Here is an 18723-nt window from a genome sequence, read left to right as displayed (position 1 = left end):
TTCTCTTAAGCACAGTGGAGAATCAAGCTAAATAATATTTAGTCTCCCACCTCATGGAAGTGTTGTACAGTTTCATCTAAGTTTGTCAAGTGCTTTGAAGCTGAAGTCCAATGTAAAATATTGTTGTTATTGTCACGCTGTCTGGAGTGGCTCATGACCAAGAATACCAACCTCAGTACAGACTGCTGGTATGGTATGTTCTATAATTAGATTTCACCAACCCAGTTCCAAATGTGAACTTCTGGATCACTGTAACAGTCTTACCATGTAGTCCCACAGTCCCCTTAGGCACTCCAGCCTATCTTGCCATGCAGGCAAGCTGGACTTAGTGATAACTGGTCACTTACACCAAAAATCACAAAATATTCAGGTTGCTCCCAGTCCCAAGAGACCAGTCACTTACCCCAGGTCAATTTGTACCCTAGATCTCATACGAAAGAGAACGCTGGTAGCCAATCCCATAGTAAACTAATTAAGGATTTATTGACTAGGAAAAAGAAATGAGAGAGTTTTCTTACGAGTTAAAACAGGTAGTATATATACACAAATGAGTTCAGTGTATTGTTCCAAAAGGTGGCAGAAATGTAGTAATCTGTCAGCACTGAATGTCTTTTTAGAGCTAACTCAGGTTGACCCTGGGGATCTCAGGTTTTTTTTGTTTCTTAGCTCCAGCCCTTGCAAGAGTTCAAATAGCAAAGAGATAATCTTCATGTCCGCTATCTTTATTTCCCTCTTTCTGAATTCAAGCTGATGGGATGTGCTTTCTTGCATCTAGCACTTTTGTGGGTGTAAGAGGGCCATTAAACCAATCTGTGCATTGTGATGTTCCACACAGACCCATTTAGCCTTGATAGTCCTTCTGCATGGGCAGGGGAACCACTTTTCCTGCCTTGGTTGACAAGTTCAGAGCAGGCATTTTTACAATTTTAAACCAAAATTTATATACTACTCTATAGCACGGGGTACAGACATGACAAGTAAGATTACTGCATGCAGCAACCTACAAGCATTTTATAGAGATTAAAAACATTCTTACAAGTTTAACTACCATCTTGACCAATATTAACATACAGGTGAGCTGGTCTGGTTTCCAGCTATGAATTTGGCTCAGCTGACACCTACAGCCTTAGCAAGAGCTGGCACCTGGTTTACCAGTATCACAATCATCATTGTTATTATAATAAAAATGATCTTAACTGACAAAGTCTATATCCTGGTCTCTTTGAAATCAATGAGGGGTTTGCCATTGACTTCTGTGAGACCAGTACTTGCCTTACTTAGTACCAGTAGCCTGTCTGAGTCTTTGATGGTAGAACTTTGTAAATCAAAAATCCTGCTGTATCCTGCTGTATTTATGATCATGTAAATACCACAGTTTGCCAATCAATGTGTCAGAATTAGCTTAAGGTAGTATAGTACGTGTCCATAGGAATGGGAATACCAGATGAGAGCATACCTCCATCTTGTATCTTGGCTCCAATATCCTGCTTTACACACATAGCATCAATCCTTGATGCTCTTTTAGTAAATGATGGTACCTGGTGTGAGCCTACTTATAAATTTGTTCAGAGGGATGTAAAGATGTGTAAAGGTATGGTTTATCATGACCAGACTCCTTTTGTTTTCTGTCTTCCTGCCTGCCACTCACCCCTAAGGCCTGAGATTTCAGATTCCAGCTCAGAGGTCTGTTCTAGTGGTGTTATAAAAGCTCTTCACCAAGAGAATCAGTATGAAGAGTTAATTGATTTAAAAGGCTAAAAAGTTGTGGATAAACCTAGTCCATTTTCTGCTACACATTGAGAGGTTTGTAACAACCCCATAGATGTAGATCCCTGGTGGGTTGGGCTATCATTGAGATAGCACGTGCAAGTCTAATGGGAGGCCTGTAGTCACAATGGTCTCTTAGCATGCTTTCTGGCTAATTTACAGAGCTCCAGACCTCGAGGAGGCTGTTTGTTTTTCCTCAAGTGAAGAAAGTTAGACACTCTACAGACAACTTCATATGCATGTGGTGGGATGTGAGCGATGATTGGGCTAGAGGTCCCAAATAAAAAGATACGTGTTTTTTTGCAATGTAGTGAATACATAAAGAACAAAGTGAAGTGCCTTTCTTTAGTTGCTGCACCTGTAGAATTTGTAAGTAGAGAGGGGAGATGCTAATGAACATCTTACTCTGCTTCTGGCCAGACCGAGAATGTTTTGCTCTGATAATTTTTGCCTTAAACCTAACTGTACTATGGAGCTCTATACACCAAGGATTGTACAGTGTACACACACGTACCTGGTTAGATCAATACCAAGCATCACAGCAAGACTACCTCCTTTGCAAAATCCAAGTCTAACAATGTCCTTTTATTTTCATTGTGAGGGATGCTTTTCATAATTCAGATTATTTTGCATGTGAATAGCAGTTAGGTGAAGCTCTTCAAGCTCTTTACAAACACTAATTAATTATGCCTCTTGGGAGGTAGGTGATGCAATTCTGTCCACCCACCTGAGGGGGAGCTTCTACAAGCACCAAGGACCTGCTCATGTTCTGTGGTGCAGCTCCATCCCAGACCTTCCAGTGAACCCTTTAGTTCACTTTCTCTCCCCGCCCCCCTCCCTCCGCCACCACCGCTCTACAGTGCTCTCCTTCTTCCTGGGAACAGAAGTTTCCCATCTGCTCTCCTCCACTAAACCTTCCACTTGCCCCAGTGACCCAGTCCCTTCCCATCTCCTGATCTCCTTCACATCCACTCTCATCCCCTCATTTACACTTCTCCTTAACTGCTCGCTCTCCTCTGGCTCTTCCCCTCACAATACAGGCATGCTTTAGTCTCTCCATTCTTAATAAAAATTACCTTTCACCCTACTTGCCTCTCCAGCTACTGCCCCATCTCCCTTCTCCCCTTTGTCTCTAAACTTATTGAACACACACTTTACAATCTCTGCCTGGAGTTCCTTACCTCCAATTTCCTCCTAGATCTTCTCCATTCTGGCTTCTACCTCATCAGGGCTGGCTCTACCATTTTTGCCGCCCCAAGCAGTGAAAAAAACCGTCGCCGCCGAATTGCCGCTGCGGACGGCAGAAGAGAGAAGCTGCCGCCGAATTGCCGCCACTGGCTGGCAGAAGAGAGAGGCTGCCACTGAATTGCCGCTGCCGCCCCTGACTGCCGCCCCAAGCACCTGCTTGGAACACTGGTGCCTGGAGCCGGCCCTGTACCTCGTGCCCTCCACTGAAACTGCTCTGGCCAGAGTTTCTAATGATCTCTTCTTCGCCAAGTCTCAGCACCAGTACTCCATCATCATCCTTCTTGACCTGTCAGCCACCTTTCACACAGGCGACTATTCTACTCTTTCTGAAATTTGGTCTCTCCTGTCTTCCATGATTCTGTCCTCTCCTGGTTCTCCTCCTACCTCTCTAGTAACTCATTCAACGTATTCTTCAGAGGATCCTCCTCATCCCCCCTTCAGCTTTCTGTGGGAGTTCCACATGGCTCTGTCCTTGGTCCCCTTCTCTTCTCCCACTACAGTTTTTCTCTGAGTAATCTCATCTATAAACACAAATTCAATGACTGTCTCTATACGGAAAACTCACAGATCTACCCCTTATCCCAGACTTGCATCCTTCTGCTTAAATTAAATTGTTGACCTGTCTCTCTGACATCTCATCCTTATAGATGGCTCGCCATCAGCTCAAGATCAATGCAAAAAAGCTCCTAATCTTCCCCTTTTCCTGCCCAAATCCTCTGTTGTCTCCTTTCTCAAGCACTGTGAACTACACCACTATATCATCTTGGACTCAGACCTCTCTCTAGGTACTCTCATCCAGGCTATGTCTAAGTCTTCTAGATTCTGTCTGCATAACATCTCTAAGGTACGGCCTTTCTTTTCCGTCCACACAGCTAAAACACTCATAATTATATCTTGATTACTTCAACATCCTTTTCTCTGGCCTTGAGAAATGCAATTTTGCCCCATTCATATCTATTCAAAAATTTTCCTAGCTCATCATTTTGACCGTGTCATCATCCTCTTTGCAACCCTTCCCTGTCTCCCTTTTCTCTATCATACCAAACATATGCTACTTGTCTTCACTTTCCAGGCCCTTCACAGCCTATTCCCATCCTATCTATCATCTCCATTCAGTATCAAAAGGCTGACTTGCGTGTTGATCAGCCCGTAATGCCAACATCCATTGTTCACTTGTCACATTTTCAAACAAGCACGTTTGTGTTTTCTCCCATCACACCTGAGAGGGACTCCCCATTAGCATCCACAGAGGTACCTCAGGATGGTCCTTCAAACCCCTCCTTAAAACTATCCTTTGCCATGATGCCTACAAAAAGATTGACAGTGGTGTTGGGGTTCTCCCAGGACCTCTTCCATTCAGCCTCTAAGAACTCAGTTAGACTTCAGTCTTGTCACTCTGGTTCTTTTATTTGGCAAACAGCAAAGCTTTGCTGAGTTGATCAGACTCAAGTGTAGGGGATGGACACACAGTGAGCCACATATCCAAAGTTACACAGCAAACCTCTTCCTTTATATACATTTACACATTACACTGGAAAAAAGAAAAGGAGGACTTGTGGCACCTTAGAGACTAACAATTTTATTTGAGCATAAGCTTTCGTGAGCAACAGCTCACTTCGTCGGGTGCATGCACTGGTTTACTATACATTGCATCACACATTTGGGGATCGGCTTGGTTATTTTGTAGGAACCAATCCCTGAATACCACGCACTGTTCATGCGCAACTTACTCTTTACCTTATCTTAGGTTCCAGGCTTATCTTATCCATTGTTATCTTGTCCATTGTAAATGGTTCCATGGGTGTTCCCCCTTATCTTACCTTGTACAGACGTTCTCTTTACAGCCTGCTGATGCATTTACCTCCCAAATCCGTCTCTCAAAAAATGAGGCTTCACCCATGTCCAATTACTCATGTCAAGCCAACCTTACACTCCACCACTTTTGTTTTTCTTTTTTATATTAGCATTTGTTTTATTTGCATTATATTCCTGTCTTTCTGTGCATTTTTTCAAGTTTAGTACCCAGCAACACATCTTAAACACTACAGTAGTTATTTGAACTACTATTAATGCTAAGCTTAAAGTACAAACTAGGGGGCGCAAGCTCATCTGTGGCCGGGATTCTCAACCTGTTTCTTTGCGGACCCCTCAGCATGCTTGTTTGGGTGGAATCAGGGCCCAGCAGGGCTCAGGCCATCTCTGCAAGGCACGGGAAGGGAGTGCCACCTCCACCCCCGACTCACTTCAGCAGGCCACCCAGCCCATCTGGGATGGGGAGTGGGAGGGGATCAGCTCAAAAAGTTTGAAAACCACTCAGGGTGCAGGGAGATGGGGTAGCTAGGGGCTGTGTGCAGGCAGGAGTGTAGCTCAGAGTGCAGGGAAGGGGTAGCTAGGAGCTGTGTGCGGACAGTGGGGTAGCTCAGGGTGCAGGCAGGGAATAGCTAGGGGCTGTGTGCAGGTGGGGGTAGTTCAGGGTGCAGAGAAAGGGGTATCTAAGGGCTGTGTGTGGGCTGGGGGGTAGCTCAGGGTGCAGGGAAGGAGTAGCTAGGGGTGGTGTGCAGTGAGGGATGTAGTTCAGGATTCAGAGACGGGTAGGTAGAGGCTTTGTGCAGGCAGGGAGTAGCTCAGGGTGCAGGCAAGGGGAAGCTAGGGGCTGTGTGTGGGCAGGTGGGTAGTTCCGGGTGCAGAAAAAGAGGTAGCTAGGGGCTGTGTGCTGGAAGGGCACCCCCCACTGTGGTTGCTGCTTCCCAAGGGCTCTGCCAGCCCTGGAGCCTGGTCCCCCCACCCAGGCAGCTCTTACCAGCTGCACAAGCAGTCAAGAGGGGCCGGGAGCTGAGGAGCAGCCATAGTCCCAGGCACCAGCAGCAGGAGGAGGAGACAGGGAAGCACTGCGGCTGACTGTTCCATGGCACCAGCCAGAGCAGGAGCCACCCCACCCTGCCCGTCTCCAGCTTCTGTCCTTCGACCTGGCCAAGGGCCGGGACCTCAGGAGCAGGGGAAGAGGAGGGAGGGTGGGACGTCCCCTCTCTGGTTACATTATTAGGAGTTACAGCACTGCAGTTTGGGGGTGCAGGAGGGGCAGCTCCTCCCATCACACCCCAACTCCACCCATGGGCTTGGGGTGCTGAATCTCACGGACCCCATGAAACCAGCTCATGCCGCCGCCCAGGGGGCCACAGACCTCTCAGTTGAGAACCACTGACCTATGGTATAGCCCACCAGCGTGTAAGTTTACATTATAAGCTTGCTTTGCCTTTAAAGCATTTTTTCATCATTTTAACTTTATTTTATTTTAATTGCATTATAAAAAACTTGTACAAAAATATAAAAATGTTTTTATTTATTACTATAGCAAATGTAGGTGTGAAACAGAATACAGACTAATTAAAATACCATTCCCTGGGTTCTGGTGCGCTGAGACCACTGCTTATGTCTTGCTGACTAGTACTGTCTTGTTGTTTTCTTGTACTCCCCTGTCTGTCTGTATCCATCTGTTGTCTCTCGTCTTATCCTTAGATTGTAAGCTCTTTGGGACCGGGACCATCTTTTTGTGTGGTGATTGTACAGTGCCTAGCATAATGGAGCTCTGGAAATCTGATACACTGAGCAATTAAGTGACTTTGCCCAAGGCCATCTAGCAAGTGACTGGAAAAGATGAAAGTGAGAGTAAAGCCCAAGAGTCCTGACTGGATGTTCAAGTCTCTGAAACCAAGTGATTTCAGGGTCCTAGTGCAACCTTGAACATCATCCCAGACTCACAACATTTCAGCAGACCTGGAGTGAAGTAGTTTGGGCAACCTGTCCTTTCCCCATACTCTGTTAAGGTTCGTCTGGCCATCACCCCCAGCTCTCAACTTAATTTTGTCAGCTCACTGGATCTCATTGAAGATAAACTCCTCCCCCTCACTCCCTCATTGAGTGTAGTTTCCCCATCTCCTGGTCTTCAGAGGACACTATGTGGCGGCTGCTTCTCTTATCTTGCTGCTTTGTGGGATCACCAGGTAAATGTTACTGCCTCTCCCAATCAAAAACGTGTGATGAGGTGAAGTAGGAGAGAGGAAACACTTCCTCTTCTGCAGTAGCTGGCGGTATGATGAGGCAGGTGTGTATGGCATCCAATAATTTCTAACATGGTAGCTAAGGAGCCCTCAGGGATTCCCTAGCAACTTCTTATTAGAGAAGGGAAACCTCATGATCCATAGCATGCTCTTGCTAGTGTTTTTCCCCTCCCACTGTTCATTAGTAAGTGGTGAGAGGTCAGGATTAGGGAAAAGCAGTAGTCTTTCAAAGATACTGGATGGAGTGGGCACACAGTGTGTCTGAATATGGGGGTTCATGATGGAGCAGGTGAGAGGGGAGGGAAGTTGTCAGGGACACAGCCACTGGGCCCCCTAGAAGACCAGCAGGGAAAGCAGGTGGTACACAAGGAACAAGCTATGAGATGGCTTATGTATTGGGAGGGGTAAAGCCTGAATCTCTCAGCAGAACTGCAGGGTTCTGTGATGGCTTTGGTGTCAGCTCACATCACCCTAATCCTGCAGTTTGGTTACTCCTAGGCCTGACACCCCGTCAATCTGCTGTGACACCCCTGCACATAGATGCAGCAGTGTATCTATGTGCAGGGGTGTCAGCTGTGAGGGCTAACTTCTTTGGTCAAGTCTCATGTTCCGTATTGAACAGAATTCTTAATTCTTTGATAATAAACAGGAAACCGGGGGTGTGCCGTGCAGTGGCATTAGCTGGTGATAACATAAGCTATTACAAGGATGTTTTTCTGTTTACTTAATGCTTACTAACCTTCTCCAACATTATGTTAAACACAATGGCATTGCAGTTACAGAAACATCAATGCTTTCTTCCAGACCCTGCCTTGATTGAGATCACTGAAGGAAAAAGCATTGATGCATACAATGTGCTGGAGCCACACTGCACTGACTTTTAAATATTGATGTTAAGTGCATGTCTTTTGAATTTGATTTCATCTTTATATTAGAACCATGTAATTGTAGAAATGCGGTAACAAAGTACTAGTGATTGAGACATTGCGGTAAATGTTCTGTATGGTGCTCAAGGGAGTTACTAGCACAACTCCCTAATGCCAGTCAACAAATGTCTCTCTTTTTTAAAGAACACTGTGTAGGCAGTGTGCCGTCTCCTGGGCGGGCAGAGCCCTCAGGGAGCAGCAAATGCTGTGGAAGGGTGCCCTCTGGGCACACAGCTCCTACCTACCCCTCTCCCTGCACCCTGAGCTACCCCCCTGCCTGCCCACAGCCCCTAGCAACCCCTCTCCCTGCATTCTGAGCTACCCCCCTGTCTGCACACAGCCCTTAGCTACCCCCTGCCTGCATCCAGAACTATTCCCCCACCTGCCCACAGCCCCTAGCAACCCCTCTCCCTGCACCCTGAGCTGCCCCCCTGCCTGCACATAGCCCCTAGCTGCCCCCATCCCTGCTTCCTGAGCTACCACTCTGCTCTTACTTTCAGGCTGATTTGCCTTCTCTGCCCACACTGTAAATACAGATCTTTTTATGGACTCCCTTGTGAATGGAAGCTGCAGTCTTTTTCTTCCTATATGATCAATGGCCAGGCTGTCACTCATATTACTAAAAAAGAAAAGGAGTACTTGTGGCACCTTAGAGACTAACCAATTTATTTGAGCATGAGCTTTCGTGAGCTACAGCTCACTTCATCGGATGCATACCGTGGAAACTGCAGCAGACTTTATATACACACAGAGAATATGAAACAATACCTCCTCCCAGCCCACTGTCCTGCTGGTAATAGCTTATCTAAAGTGATCATCAGGTTGGGCCATTTCCAGCACAAATCCAGGTTTTCTCACCCTCCACCCCCCCACACAAATTCACTCTCCTGCTGGTGATAGCCCATCCAAAGTGACAACTCTTTACACAATGTGCATGATAATCAAGTTGGGCCATTTCCTGCACAAATCCAGGTTCTCTCACCCCCTCACCCCCCTCCCAAAAACCACACACACAAACTCACTCTCCTGCTGGTAATAGCTCATCCAAACTGACCACTCTCCAAGTTTAAATCCAAGTTAAACCAGAACATCTGAAGTGAGCTGTAGCTCACGAAAGCTCATGCTCAAATAAATTGGTTAGTCTCTAAGGTGCCACAAGTACTCCTTTTCTTTTTGCGAATACAGACTAACACGGCTGTTACTCTGAAACCACTCATATTACTGTCTCCTGCCTCAAATGTGTCAGGCTAGCCTTATACCAAAATGAAAAAAACTGCAGCCACTTTTAATTTTCTTAAATTAGGATTTTAAGAGCAAGAAGCTCACAAGAGAAGAAAGCATGAAAAACATAACGTGTTAGATTCCCAAACATCCATGCTTCTTGAAATATGGGGACAATTCAGTATAATGCATATTACTTTTCTTACCACTTAATGGAAGAGTACTTAAGTCTCATTTTTAAAAATGACTTGGGTGCTTTCAATGGGACATTGGCTCCTAAGTCACTTAGGCACTTCTGTGACTTTTACCCAAAATCTTTTTCCCCTCTAATAAAACAGCTACTTCTCTCTGACCCTCCAAGCCAACCACCCTTCCTCACTTTTCTGGCCCTTTGTTTTCTGAGTCTGGCTTATAATTGTCCACACACAATTGTCCTCTGTCTCCTTTCAAGTGCCTGTTCTCAGTAGCTTCAGCGAGCTTGTTGGTGACTAAAGTTAAGCCTCAACCCTTCCTCTCATTCTGTCTCCTCCCCACAGAGCTATTATAACTATTTAATGATTGTGTTTACTCTGTGGTCCAAGTTATTAAATCATCAGGTACTTTTCCTGGTGACTATGGTTGCTGAAGAATGAATTTTAGGAGTCCTTATCATTCAAATAGCCTCCTGACATACTTCTGATTGTGCCTAGACCTTTATAAGTTCGGACATGACATGGGCATGAAAGCTTTCCCTTTTAGTCACAGAACTTCCCTCTACTTAAAACAGGAAATGCAGTCGTTTTGGTATGGCGAATACTGTAGCATCTGTTGGTAAGTTTTTCATAGTGACCATTGCATCTTATTGAATGATAGTGGGAACTGCAAAATACAGCTGACTGGTTAGAGAGTCCATGACCAGAATGCTAGAGGGGTAAAGAGGTAAAAGACACCATTTATTTATTTATTTATGTTATGGAGATGTATTAGTCTGTCACACCTCTCGCCTTCAGACTGCTAGCACTGCTACTAAGGAAGAGGAACTGTTTCAGAATAGAATGGTACATGTTTTTGGACATTTTAAATGAAATTAGCTCCCGGTAACTTGGCAACTTGGTTTTGCAGGCTATGGTTTCATGAATTATTGCTATGCAGACACTGCCAAATGCATTGTGCTGTGAGTCTCAGAGGTGAAATTAGGCTGGGTTTCTATTTGCATTGGATAACTTAGTGCTAGGGAAACCATGTCTGAACTGAAGATTTAATATGCATAATGTTTCAGTGTGGTTGATAAATTGTCACTTTTAGGTGACCTGATTTAAATGTCTATGCAGAATAGAAGACTTTAAGTTCAAGCAATAATGTCTAAATAGCCCCAGCCACTGTTAAGAGTTTAAAATGAGGTGCTGATGAGAGAAGACAAAGCCAGTTAGCATATATTTAATGAAATATGTACAAAAGTCAGAATATTTATTTGATAAAAATTGCAACGTCAGCTTTGAAGAGCAGATGTTAAGATACCACAGGAAGTAAATCTAGTACAATGGCACTTTGCAGTGAGTTTCAATTTTAAGAAATGCCCTGATCTCACTGGAGTTTTACCTTGTCTGAATATTTCTGTTTCATCTCTCTTTATCATAGGAAGTTCTCTTACCTGCCATATGCACATTTCTCATAAAGGAAAAACATATTGTATCCAGCAAGAAACATTCCTGCCTCACATCTTGAAATTTGATGTAGAGATTCAAATTCTGCCCTCCTTTCTGCTGGTGGAACTCTGTGCCATGGTGTTGCCCCATTGAAGTCTATAGGGTTTAGCTTTTATTTTTCTAAATTTCAGGGAGAAAAAAATAGTAATTTTTTGAACTTCCCATGGGTTAGGTTTTTTTAATCATTGGGAGTTTTGTACAGATTTTAAAAAGCCATTATCCTTTAAAACACCGGGCAGCCATTCCTTAGGGCTTTTATGTTTTCCCTTTTATGTCTTTTAAATTGCTGAAATGGATATGAGTATAACTCTAAACTAAATTTAGTATTTAATCATCATTTGTGTTAATCAAAGCAGAGCAGATTCATAGATACTAAGGTCAGAAGGGACCATTATGATCATCTAGTCTGACCTCCTGCACGATGCAGGCCACAGAATCTCACCCACCCACTCCTGCAATAAACCTCTCACCTATGTGTCTGAGCTATTGAAGTCCTCAAATCATGGTTTAAAGACTTCAAGGTGCAGAGAATCCTCCAGCAAGTGACCTGTGCCCCATGCTACAGAGGAAGGCGAAAAATCCCCAGGGCCTTTTCCAATCTGCCCTGGAGGAAAATTCCTTCCCAAACCCAGATATGGCGATCAGCTGAACCCTGAGCATATGGGCAAGATTCACCAGCCAGATATCCAGGAAAGAATTCTTTGTAGTTACTCAGATCCCACCCCATCTAACATCCCATCACAGGCCATTAGCACTGTCCTGATTACTCCTAAACTAATATTTACTAACTAGCACAAGGTAATTAAAAATGTAGGTTAAAGAAAGGCAAACAGAACGAAGCATGATCTTCTAGCACTCAGGCCTCTGGACTGAGAGCCACGAGACCTGGGTTCTGGTACAAGTTCTGACAATGGCTTGTTTTTTGACCTTGGGCAAATCATTCTGCCTTTCTGTGCCTCAGTTTCCCCAGTTGGGACAATGAGGCTTGCCCACTTTTATAACATACTTTGAGAGAGAAAGGTTTATAAAGTCGCTGTGAGTGCTAAGTATTATTATGAAGTACTTAGGGGAATTATTGATCTATTTAATTTGGAAGGGGGGAGTCCAGCTAAGGGTTGAATAGTACCTTAATGCACAAGTGGTCCCCCAGAAATCAAAGGAGCTACTCCTCTGCTAAGGTACAACTCAACAGAAGGGTGACAGAATCTGGCACTTGTAAATATGAGCTTAACTATAACCACAAATATTAAACAGTATATTTATTTACTGTTAAAAGACCCAAGACCTTACTTGGCCCTGACATAAGCAGACAGAATGCCTATTGACCTCAGTGGAAGTTGTCCTCATTGATGGCAGAGCTGAATTATGTCCCTGATCCTTGTTTTCCAGTACACAATACCCATCATTGCTTATCATGGGGAATCAGCTACTACTTGTACATGCAAACAGTGCGGTGACTAGCCCTGTGTGAAACTCTCAGAATTCAATTCCAACCAGGCAAGCTCCCTTGATTTGGGCTTTTGTTACAAATGTGACATTCCAGTCAGGGTTGCTGAAAGAATCAGTGCATTTCAGAGGAATGTTGGATGACTGATGCTTTCAGATGGATGTCAGGCAAAAATTGATGACCACTCTGGGCTTTTACTTTGAGTTTGTGGGTTCATTTAAACCTGAAACTCAAAGCAAAAATCATGGGGGTATGAACCCAGATGGGAAAAAAATTCATTTAAACCCATGAGCACCAGACTTTTGTGCATCTCAACTAGTGCATGATTCTCCACGCTACTGATGTGAACAGTTCCTTAGGCAGCTCTTTGAATTGAAATATAGTGCTGGTCTCTGATGTCCAATACCGTAGAAATGGGCTTGCCATAATAAAATCTCTTTTTGTATAGCTACAGTTTTTTAGACCTTTTTTGGCATAAACAGTACATTTTTACAAAATACTCATTGGTGTTTGAAATTAATAGAAAACAAGATAATGGAAAGTATTACAGTATGGTGCACTGTCAGATGGAATCTTATATAAATACTGTATGTGCTTATTTGATATACCATTTTTATTGTTATTCTACAGTTTGAGATGCTGACAGGGTCATTACCATTCCAGGGAAAAGACAGAAAGGAGACAATGGCTCTCATTCTCAAGTAAGTAGTAATGTCTGTTTGGTTTATCTACTACGTACGTGTTAGCTCTGTTCCTTGGATGGGCCATTGATCCTAAGTACATTTAACTGCATAAAGTATATAGAACAAGAATAAATATACATAGAGGCTGAGATTTTCAAAGCTGCACGTGGAGTTAGATGTGCATCTCCTACTAATGTCAGCGTTATGGTGTGCCTAAATCCCCTAAGTGATTCACCCAGAGTAAATAACTACAAACTGTATTGCTGGTCTATGAGCATTCCATTGAGGGGGTGGCCTTGCAGAAAAAATATATGTGGCCATATAATAAAAGACTGTATGATGATGCATATATAAAAGGGTGCAGAGCTAAAGTTGTACAGACAACCTGCACGTTGTCATTCCTGACTTTCGAGTCCTTTCCTGTGCAAACCTGACATTGATTTAATGCTAAGCGTGTGCATAAATGTTTGCAAGATCGAAACCATAGTCCCTGCCAAATTTCTTATTTCTGCCATCCACCACTGAAGCATCAGAGCTATTAAAAACCAAATACAATTTTTAATAATGCAAAAGGTGTATTTTATTGTCACACTCTTCATTCTTGAAAATGTCTAGGCCATTTGGGGTCAAACTTTCCAAAAAGTTTGCTCTTGGATTGAGAACAAATCTGCCAAATTTAATCCAGAAAGGTAAAACTGAAAAAAGATTATAAATAGCTGAAAATGATCTCTTAGAATTAGTAACCCTTGAGCAACATTAACTATAACATGGTGTTATGTGCTTCCAGTCAGGAGCTGCTCCCAGTGACATCAATGGTAAAACTTCCTTTAACCTCGATGGGTGCAGGACTGTCCCCTCCATTTGTGGGCTGTCTAATCTGTCTAGGTATTATATCTTTGGTGACAAATGTGTATGGGTTTCTGCATGTCCCAATTAATTTCAGTTATAAAATGCAGGTGTGGATTTGAAATTTTTTGAAAAATATTTTTTTCTTTTCAAGTGTTCTGTTCTTTCAGAGCCAAGCTAGGAATGCCTCAGTTTTTGAGCATAGAAGCCCAAAGTTTGCTAAGAGCCCTCTTCAAAAGGAACCCGTCCAACCGATTAGGTATGGATGCTCATTTGATTTCTGTACAATATGGTGGTGATAATTTCCCTCAATGCATTTTAAATGGTCGTTATCCTCTCCATTATATTTACATTTATATTCATATTTATTCTGCAGCAAAACACAAGCATTACTAGAGAGAGAAGCAAGGAAGTCAAGCATAGCATTAGAATCCAAAGCATGAGATTAATTCATGATTTATTTCTTCAGCAAAGAGGGGAAGTAAATCACCAACCTTTATGAATTGCATAAGAAAACTCCTGTGGATAGTAATACAGGAAAATGAGAACCCAGTCAGGTATTTTAATGAGCTCTCTATATTTCTGCTTCACATCTTGGAGGGGGGTAAAGGAGAGAAGAAGAATTTTTGCAAAGCCACTCTGATTAAATTTCTGTGCCGTCTTGTTTGATTTAGTGGGAGCATTTTGAACAAAGGGCCTGCCCCTCTTTATCACCTTAAAATGAATTGTCTGCTTTATCACAAAGATTTTGTTTTACTCTTCTTTCATTATTGCACCCAGTTATGTTTGAATAAGCATAGAGGATGTTTTTGATTTATTTAGGTAAAGCCATCTCTGCCTATACTAAAGAGTTCCATTAGGAAACTCACGGTATTTTGGGGGGGTTATGTAGGAGACTTAATGTGTCCATTCATGTTTTAGCAGGTGGTTCCTTTGCAAATTTGTTCCCTAGAGATTTTCGTGAAAAACAAGAGTAACCATAGCAAATTGAGGATATCAAAGTCATAGCATTATGTTATTATTTTAAAATGTTACCTCTGTCTATAAAAATATTGTAGGTTCCTTCCAGCTCTCTTGTCTCTGGCTCTGTTCTGGGTGAATAAGATAATGACTTGTTCTCTAAAGTAGAGGGGTACAAGGGGAAAAAATGATTGCAACAAGATGTGTTTCCTCCTCTATTCTCCCAATTTCTCTGTTCTCTCCTGCCTCCTATTCTCTTACCAGCTTACACCTCCTATGTCCCATGTATCCATTTTTCTTCACTACTGTCATCCTCTATTCATTCTCCTTTTCCCATCTTTAAAAGTCTTGAATGCCATTGTTATTACCAAATTTAAAAGTCTCGAATACCACTGTTATTACCAAATTTCCACTAGTACGTGATACCTCAGTATACAATTCGGTACAGTTCTCAGATGTGAGACTTAGTGAAGGAAAAAAAGGACAACAAAGAGAAATTTTGAAGCCTGTGATCCTAAAATTCCACCTGACGATGTCGCTAAGAAAAGGTTGAAATTGTTTTCCAGATATATGTGATTTTTTCCCCATTTCTGAAATATTAATTTATTGACTCAATAAAGATGCAGTATTAATTTTAACACCTAGAAGGCCATAAACCATTAATAAAATGCAGAGTGTACTGCACAGAACTTCAAAAAATAGTGTTAGTCAAACCTCTGAACATATTCAGAGTTTAGGTTCAACACAAGGGGAAATAATATATTCCTTTATAGCTTTTTTGCTGTAATTCCCCATCTGGATACTCTATTCAAGAACAAAAGCTATTTTACTCTAGAATAATTTCTCCTCTTTAGAAATAAGGGAAGTAAGGTTTTCCCGTATATTTATAACATACTGTAAGTTATCCTTCTCCACCAATCAACCACATCATTTAGCTCTTCTGTGTACGCTCTGTTGTATCAATGGGAGTATATTGCTCTAGAAATTGTAGGTGGCTATAAAGAAAAGGCCTCAAGGAAAACAAGAGGAGGAGTACTTGTGGCACCTTAGAGACTAACCAATTTATTTGAGCATGAACTTTCGTGAGCTACAGCTCACTTCATCGGATGCATACCATGGAAACTGCAGAAGACATTATATACACACAGAGACCATGAAACAATACCTCCTCCCGCCCCACTGTCCTGCTGGTAATAGCTTATCTAAAGTGATCATCAAGTTGGGCCATTTCCAGCACAAATCCAGGTTTTCTCACCCTCCGCACATTGTGAAGAGAGTGGTCACTTTGGATGGGCTATTACCAGCAGGAGAGTGAGTTTGTGTGTGTGGTTTTTGGAGGGGGGTGAGGGAGTGAGAGAACCTGGATTTGTGCAGGAAATGGCCCACCTTGATTATCATACACATTGTGAAGAGAGTGGTCACTTTGGATGGGCTATTACCAGCAGGAGAGTGAGTTTGTGTGGGGGGGGGGGGGCGAGGGTGAGAAAACCTGGATTTGTGCTGGAAATGGCCCAACTTGATGATCACTTTAGATAAGCTATTACCAGCAGGAGAGTGAGTTTGTGTGTGTATGGGGGTGGGGGGGTGAGAAAACCTGGATTTGTGCTGGAAATGGCCCACCTTGATTATCATGCACATTGTAGGGAGAGTGGTCACTTTGGATAAGCTATTACCAGCAGGAGAGTGAGTTTGTGTGTGTGTGGGGGGGGGGGGGGGGCGAGGGTGAGAAAACCTGGATTTGTGCTGGAAATGGCCCAACTTGATGATCACTTTAGATAAGCTATTACCAGCAGGACAGTGGGGCGGGAGGAGGTATTGTTTCATGGTCTCTGTGTGTATATAATGTCTTCTGCAGTTTCCACGGTATGCATCCGATGAAGTGAGCTGTAGCTCACGAAAGCTCATGCTCAAATAAATTGGTTAGTCTCTAAGGTGCCACAAGTACTCCTTTTCTTTTTGCGAATACAGACTAACACGGCTGTTACTCTGAAACCAAGGAAAACAAGAATAGTTGATCTTTGACTTCTGTAAGGTCTGTCACAGGAAAAGAAATAACTAATTGGTCCTCATTAAATAGACAGTTGGCTGACATCAGCACCCATGGGGTTTTGGCAGCTAATTAATGACTTTCCTTTTTGCAAGTAAGACGCATCATACTGTAAATACTAAGAAACTTTTGAAAAGCAGGATGCTGTTAGCTCCTGTAACTCTTTATGCTGTTTAGGTTTTTGCGGGATTGGGAATAGGGGTAGGAGAGCAAAGCTCAATTAAGCATGTAACTTGTTCCAAGATGTGTAAAAAGCAAGTGGTGCAGGAGAGATTTTTTTTGCCCCTGGCTTTCATACTTAGTTGTTCAATCGCTTGAGGTGGTGTTATGGAGGGATCTACTACACTGAACATTTGATCCCACATGTAGCAGTCACAGCATTAGCATTCTGACTGACAGTCGTTAGCAAGATGTTTGGCAGCCCAATTACATCACCATCTGGCTGAGCTATGGTTCTTGAAATTTCTAATAATAATCTTGCGTGGAAAATGGAAGCTTCCCTCTTGCTATCTGTGTCCTTGTGCAGCTGAGTGACCTTTTAGTGCTTTGCTAACTTACAAAAATTAACATTCTTCAAGTATATGTCAGTGTAGGGCCACTGAAGCTGCTCGTGAGCCTCATGTGCACTGGACTGGACAGTTTAAAGTAGCAGTGTCTGTCAGGGCTGCACGTGTACCATGTGCCTTCTCATGCTCCTATGCAAAGGCATAAAGAGTGAAGTGACTGCACCCTCCCACAGTTCCGTCGTCTTATCTATTGCAGTGAGACAGAATCTCCAGGTTTCTAACCCACTAGCTCTTAGTTTTGGCTAAACATTCTGAATTTCTTCAGAACTCTTTTGATTAACTTAATATTTGACTGTTGCGTTCATATCAACCCATCTTATGAGTATCAACAGCTAGATCCCGCTGTACACACCTTCCTGCCCAGAGCTCCTTGACTTGGCAGACCTAAACCTACCAGCTTCACACCCTATCCATCCTGCTATGGACTAATCCCCTTAGAAGACGGACTTAGTAGGTGCCTCTTCTGTTTAGGGGGACACGGGGCCAAACTCCGTCTTCTGGAACAATTCATGAGTCTCATCAGGCCGTGAGATCTTGCGAGTGTACAAGCCGCCATTATCCAGCGTCTCTGTTGAAGACTAGTGCAGAAAAACCTGTGTCAAGAAAAAGAGTACTTGTGGCACCTTAGAGACTAACCAATTTATTTGAGCATGAGCTTTCGTGAGCTACAGCTCACTTCATCAGATGTTTACCGTGGAAACTGCAGCAGACTTTATATACACACAGAAATCATGAAACAATACCTCCTCCCACCCCACTGTCCTGCTGGTAATAGCTTATCTAAAGTGATCAACAGGTGGGCCATTTCCAGCACAAATCCAGGTTTTCTCACCCTCCACCCCCCCACACAAATTCACTCTCCTGCTGGTGCTAGCCCATCCAAAGTGACAACTCTTTACATAATCAAGTCGGGCTATTTCCTGCATAGATCAAGGTTTTCTCACATCCCCCCCACCCCCATACACACACAAACTCACTCTCCTGCTGGTAATAGCTCATCTAAACTGACCATTCTCCAGGTTTAAATCCAAGTTAAACCAGAACATCTGGGGGGGGGGGGGTAGGAAAAAGCAAGAGGAAACAGGCTACCTTGCATAATGACTTAGCCACTCCCAGTCTCTATTTAAGCCTAAATTAATAGTATCCAATTTGCAAATGAATTCCAATTCAGCAGTTTCTCGCTGGAGTCTGGATTTGAAGTTTTTTTGTTTTAAGATAGCGACCTTCATGTCTGTGATTGCGTGACCAGAGAGATTGAAGTGTTCTCCG

General features: G+C 43.1%; 1 protein-coding gene across 7 annotated transcripts in view; it reads left to right on the top strand.

Annotated features, from left to right (window-relative positions):
• RPS6KA2 (ribosomal protein S6 kinase A2) overlaps positions 1-18723 on the top strand; it is a 476226-nt gene that overhangs the window by 372125 nt on the left and 85378 nt on the right. For all 7 annotated transcript variants that reach the window (XR_012158128.1, XM_073337900.1, XM_073337901.2 and 4 more), the window contains 2 exons: positions 12983-13053; positions 14052-14140. Coding sequence is in view for 6 of the 7 variants with exons in the window: in XM_073337900.1 (XP_073194001.1) it covers positions 12983-13053; positions 14052-14140 (160 nt within the window). In the remaining variant the exon portion in view is untranslated. The remainder of the gene's footprint in view (positions 1-12982; positions 13054-14051; positions 14141-18723) is intronic.

This window comes from Lepidochelys kempii, chromosome 3 (genome assembly GCF_965140285.1).
Source record: "Lepidochelys kempii isolate rLepKem1 chromosome 3, rLepKem1.hap1, whole genome shotgun sequence".
NCBI classification, from domain to species: domain Eukaryota; kingdom Metazoa; phylum Chordata; order Testudines; family Cheloniidae; genus Lepidochelys; species Lepidochelys kempii.
This window is presented reverse-complemented; position numbering and strand designations above follow the sequence as displayed.